Source organism: Anopheles cruzii, unplaced genomic scaffold (assembly GCF_943734635.1).
Source record: "Anopheles cruzii unplaced genomic scaffold, idAnoCruzAS_RS32_06 scaffold01263_ctg1, whole genome shotgun sequence".
NCBI classification, from domain to species: Eukaryota; Metazoa; Arthropoda; class Insecta; order Diptera; family Culicidae; genus Anopheles; species Anopheles cruzii.
Genome location: NW_026454848.1, coordinates 1 through 5,963, shown reverse-complemented (window position 1 = coordinate 5,963; position 5,963 = coordinate 1). Strand labels below are relative to the sequence as shown.

At 44.5% G+C, this 5,963-nt stretch overlaps 1 protein-coding gene across 1 annotated transcript; it reads right to left on the bottom strand.

Moving 5' to 3' along the window:
* Positions 1-5,220: 5,220 nt before the first annotated feature.
* On the bottom strand, positions 5,221-5,882 carry LOC128276462 (histone PARylation factor 1-like). Its single transcript, XM_053014921.1, has 3 exons — positions 5,533-5,882; positions 5,300-5,470; positions 5,221-5,227 (listed from the first exon to the last, which is right to left on the bottom strand). The coding sequence occupies exons 1-3, from the start codon at positions 5,880-5,882 to the stop codon at positions 5,221-5,223; spliced, it is 528 nt and encodes a 175-aa protein (XP_052870881.1).
* Positions 5,883-5,963: the final 81 nt, after the last annotated feature.

Genomic DNA, 5,963 nt, shown 5'->3' with positions numbered 1-5,963 from the left:
AGGATAAACTCCGACAGTTCGGCTGTCAGGTGGCCGCAGCCTGACCGCTTTGCTCACACACCTATTCGGGTGCGGAGCGCTGGTAAAGATATCGGGGATAGTTTTTGGAAGCTTTCGCCGTAGAAGCACGGCTACGTTCCGAAAAAGGAATTAGAATTGGCAATACAGTGGTAGAGATTCGTTTGGCCGAAGAAAAAATTCTGGGAAAAAAAGCAGTATTGTATCCAAACGAACTTGTTTATTCGTGTTATCGCACTGCATTCGTGTTGGTGCATGGGTTACTAATAAACCTGTGTGATATGATTCAAGTATGTTAGTATTTGTGAGCTCTGTGAGGCAAAACGTGAGCAAACGTCAAAATTTTGCTGTTGTAAGCTAGATATTCGTTTGGCCGAAGTGGAAGCAAAATCGAGTTTGTCGTATCGTTTTCGTTCGAAAGTGATTATTTGTTTGGCAGTGTGAAAGTACAACTAAGTAAGATTATTTTAAGCATCAGAGATGAATATTTTGCTAACACCCTTGTTTTGAAAACTATTTTCTAAAGAAATGACCAGAGCTAAGCGACTCACGGAGGAAGAACGCAGATTGATCACAAACTTCAAAAGCCAAGGCTTCTCCAATAATTCAATTGCCATAAATATAGGAAGATCTGAGAAAGTCATACGAAATTACCTTAAAAAAGGGTCAAATTACGGAATAAAAGCTCCCACAAAGGGAAACACTAAAATTTCCCTACGCTTGAAAGGGCAAATAAGGCATGAAGCAGCCACTAACAACTTATCATGTAGGGAAATTAAAGAAAAACTTGATGTCCCAGTAACAATTAGGCATATTGCACAGATCCTTAATGACTCTACGAACATCAGATGGAAAAAACTGAAAGGAAAACCTAAGCTTAATTCGACCCATAAGGAGAACCGCCTAAAATTTGCCAGAAAGTACATGAAATGGGAGAAAGAATGGCAAAATGTGATATTTTCGGACGAAAAAAAGTTTAATCTAGATGGCCCAGACTGCTATAGCTGTTATTGGCATGACATAAACAAAAAAAACATCGTGCGATCCAAGCGAAATTTTGGAGGTGGAAGTTTGATGGTGTGGGCAGCATTCTCATACCATTCGAAGCTTCCTATTTGTTTTATCTCAACCCGAATGAACTCGGAAATGTACCAAGACCTACTGGAAGACGTTTTAATTCCCTACCTTGAAATTGATGGCCATGAGGACTTCATATACCAGCAAGACAATGCATCGATCCGCATTTCCAAGCAATCGAAGGCTTGGTTTCAAGATAAAAACATTCCGTTACTCGAATGGCCGGCCTGCAGTCCAGATTGTAATCCCATGGAGAACCTTTGGGCGATATTAGCTAGACGGGTTTATGCAAATGGACGTCAATTTAACGACATTGCTACTTTACGAGCAAGTATTCAAGAGTGTTGGACCAATATTGACATACAAACTCTACAAAAATTGTGTGAGTCAATGCCAAACCGCATTTTTGAAGTAATTAAAAGCAGAGGTAGTCATACCAGATACTAACTTTTGACTAGCATCGTAAAACTTCTCTGTAAAAACTATTTTTGAAGAGTTCGGCCAAACGAATTTCTAGGCCAAAATAGTCGTTTTCCTTAATATTTACCAGAATTGATTTTTGTTTTTTGATTTCGTTGTGAATTATGATAAAGAGTAATGAAATACAACACTAGATTTTTTAAAAATGACCAAACATCTTTAACTATTGAATAAAATGGAAAAAACTTACTTCGGCCAAACGAATCTCTACCACTGTAGTGAGCTAAGTATTACCATTCGGGCGATACAATGCGACGGAACTGCAAGAGCATTCGCCAAAGGTAAGTTGCGTGCGAACTGTCCGAGGACTGTGTTCTAATTTATAAATGAATAAATTCCAGGTACAGTAGAGCAATGGGGTTGCCACGGTTGCTTGATATGTACAACAGTTGCGGATGCTACGAGTGGTTCGAAAGGTTGCAACTATGACACAAGCACCGACTACCCGGAACGCACCAACGATGCATTCCGAAAGGGCAAATATGTAGGGCACTACAAAACGTGTCAAAATGGTAAACCTATAGGAACACCATTACAGTTTTTAAAGATTGATATGATAAAACAAGTACCCGTGCGAGATATATTGCACTTAATCCATGAGGGTGCAGTTAAATCATTCATTTTAAAAACTATGAACGACGAAGAACAATTTTCACTCCGAAATATGTATGCACTCATTGTGCTGCCGACAGAGTATGTCGCAGCACAATTTGAGAAAAATGAAGTCAACTTTATCTTAACAAAAAGAACCCATCTGCAAATAATCCAACAAACAGTTGGCATACTGTTTGTAATGGAAGTAACGCCGAATCCAAAGGCTGAGCATTACAGTTGTTTGCACTTTGCAACAACAATTTTATGCAACGTCCGCTACAAACACCTGTTGCCGGACGCAGAGCGGCTTCTAAAAAAATTTATTGTGAACAACAACCGGTACTAAAAAAAACGACCTGCAATACGCATTATTTGTCCCATATAGTGAATGAAGTTGCAAAACTTGGGCCGCTTATATGCAACTCAACTTATCCATATGAAGAACTACTGCTACCGTTGAAGAGGGCTTACATCAAGGACAAGGAGGAGCTGATACAATATAACGCCAAGACCTTGCAAAAATGGGAAAGTGTCTTAAATGGAATCCGGTCGGTGGATAATCAAGTACGCTTAACACTAGATGGCCGGAAAATCGCAATCCCAAACAGATTCGAGCTGAAGGCAGAAAGCTCGGAGAACTGCTGGTTCTTGGCGGATGGGGCTGATGTCCAAATCATTAAGTTCAGCCGAGCCGAAAATAGTGGCTCGCTGATAGGATGCCAGCTTCAACAAATTGAGCCTGTATTCAAACATTCAGATTTTCTGCTGGACCCGCCTAAAGACCTCAACGTCTTTAAAAGCAAAGACGTGAGAAGTCTAGGGAACGAACAATCATATGCTATTAAGAATGTGCTCTGCAAACTGCTTATGTGGCAACGAATGGAACGAATGCACGTACTTCATTCCAATGCCGGAAACATTTGCCGATTTTAGAGGAAAAGATCCTTTTCAGGAGGAGCGAAACAACCTCTAGAGTGCAGGTAAGCAAAAATAATGGCAAATTACGAATAAGCTCATACTAATATACTGATTTACATTCCAACAGTCGCCATCCTCATCCATATGACTTCGATAAAACGGACCGCACCGATAAAACCGACCGATAAAACGGACCGATATGCACCGATAAAAACGGAACAAAATAAAGCAATTACATTTTATCAGATCAGTCTCAGGCACTACACCCACCAGTCCAGGTGCAGCTCTACCGAAGGATTATTCCATCAACGAAAGGTTGCTGCTCTCAGCCATAGCCCATCTGGACATGATGACTACACTGAGAGGATTGGATAAAATTTTACCCCACAGGCCACCAGTTGGTGCCCTGGTCAAGAAAGTCAGAGTGTGGTGGCCAACCAAATGCGCCATCGCTCATCGAACGTCATGCGGTGAAGAAAACGGGACACACCTTTCCGGCGCAAGTGCAGCCTCACCGGGACGAGTTTTTGGGGCGCTATTCACGCTACCAGAATCCGAAGTACATAATTCGCAACGAAGCCACTCGTTGTGAACAATATAGAGGCTCAAAACGAAACCTCTTCAAGGGCGAAGGATACATAAGCTCCAGCAAACTGTGTACGGGAACCGAATCCGACTCGCAGTCGACCAGTAGCGCAGGTGGTACGAAGGAAATCGTGCAAAAACTTATGGACGCACAGATTCAGGGCAGATCAATCGCGTAGATTGTTGCCAGCTGTTATGTACAAAGCATCACGATCTGACGGACGACGGAGGTGCTGGCCAGAAAACGATCTTGCTGAGGGAATCCCCTGCCCGTGTCGCTCTTATGGAAGCCGTTGAAGCCGTACGTGCCCAGTGGACCCAAGAACAGCAGCGAGCAATTTATCCGCAGGAAGTGGATGGTTTGTTGAAGCGCATCATCGACGAAGCAGTAACGTTGGCCATCCTGGAACCAGCGACCAAGCGCCCTGAATGTAGACAAAGATTCGAGATGCAGCAAAAACTGTTGAACGGACACCAGTGCGTGTGCACGCCGGAAGCCGATGCTCAACCGCTACCGTTGCCAATGGACGTTAAGCACCGGTACTTTCGGTTCACAGACAAGCCGATTCCATACGAATTTGACTATCGCAAAATCATGGGCGAAACAGGTGGTTTATGCCCAATCAAAGGGGCCATAAAACGTGTATTTAGAGGACAGGATACCGATGACAGCAGTTCTACTAACATTAGGGAGATGATCGAAAGGTTTATGGAGCGATCGTGGGACGAGGAAAAGGAGCTTTGGAATCGTAAAATGGCAGAAAACAAGAAACCTACCATGGATTCCGATACGGAAACAAAGGATCCCCTAAATATATCAACCGTTGACATCAAAGATCTAAAGTCTTTGAAAGAACTCCTGAAGGTGATTTGTCTCTTCCGAACAACCGAGAGTTTTACCAATATTAAAGCTTCTTCTCTATCCTTTAAATGTGTAGCGCGCTTTACATGAGCTTGCCGAAAGCCCGAAATATATTCTGGACACGTTTCCGGAGGCTCACAAACTCTCTATTCTGGTGGCCTGGATACGAGACCGCTACGGCCTCCGGATTAGTCCGGAAGAACGCGAGACCGCTCGACTAGAGAGTCAGTACTTTTGGAACTATCTCATACCACGTGCGACTGCTGTTCGGTGGCCAACGCGAATGGATACCGAGCTATCGGCAAAGGTCAATTGGGACTACAAGGAGAAACTGGAAACGATGGTATGTTCAGCTCAATGATGATGTTTCTTTCGATTGCTTTGAATTTGCTTTCCGCTGTAGACTAAAACTATGAGACACCGATTTTATCGAAGATTAAAAAAGGTGGACATAGAAGAAGGTCGACACGACATAGTTTAGCCTTAGCCCCATTGCGATACCGGCCGATCTGTTCCGGGGCGACGGTCAGAAACGATCGCAAACACTCGCCACCGGCCTGCATTACCGAGTGGTCCTCCGACCGCATGATACAGTGGACGATCGCGGGAAACGCGTTTTAGATCATCGCCTCATTGAGCGGTCCCTGCGAGTACTTGACGAGCGTTTGCAGAAAAATGTTTCAAGATTACAGGCTAGCGGGTGAGACCCACGGGGAAATCAGATAGGAACTAGTTAATCGCGATAACATCATCAGTGCCACTAACCCGGCCTTGTGAAACGTTTTGCACACGACCAGTTTGTCGCGAGCCTTTATTTTGTCGCCACCCTGCAACGGAATGCCTTTCGCGGTCGTCCACTCTACGATGCGCTTTTTTAGGTTATCGATTGGCGCTTTATTGAACGGAGTAACGGTGGCATTTTCGTTCATGAAATGGCTGAAAGAGAAAATGTTCGTTAACCACACGGTCAGGTACGCTTTCTAGAATGCGGCTCTTACATGACGGCATCGAACACGTTCTGGCCAATGATTTTAAACTCGCATCCCATGCCGACGTCGTTACACGCCACCAGTCCATCGGTGTTGTCGGGCTCATCACGCCAGTAGCCGTAGTGCAGGCCGCTACCCTTCTTCACCAGAACCGTCTGGAACTCGGGAGGATCGAAGTAGAATCGCCAATGGCGCAGATAATCGCCCGGTTCGTGAATCTTCACATCTTTGAACTTTCCCGCCAACACATCAAACGGGCCCACCAGACGAAGGCCAATCTTGTCGAAAACATCCTCCGGCTTGCCGTTGCCCTGTCCGGCCACACAAAACTCCCACAGCGCGTCGAAGCACGCCGGCATCACGACTAGAAACTTGTGCCTGATAAACCAACTTGCTCCATCTCGTGACGGTTTTTCAGCTGATAGCAATTGCGTGCGAGA

Bases quoted from the DNA above. Each gene is read 5' to 3' on its own strand.
- LOC128276462 (XM_053014921.1), bottom strand. From the start codon at position 5,882: ATGCCGGCGTGCTTCGACGCGCTGTGGGAGTTTTGTGTGGCCGGACAG. The intron at 5,471-5,532 runs GTAAGAGCCGCA...TTTCTCTTTCAG, and splicing joins AACGTGTTCGATGCCGTCAT to CCATTTCATGAACGAAAATG.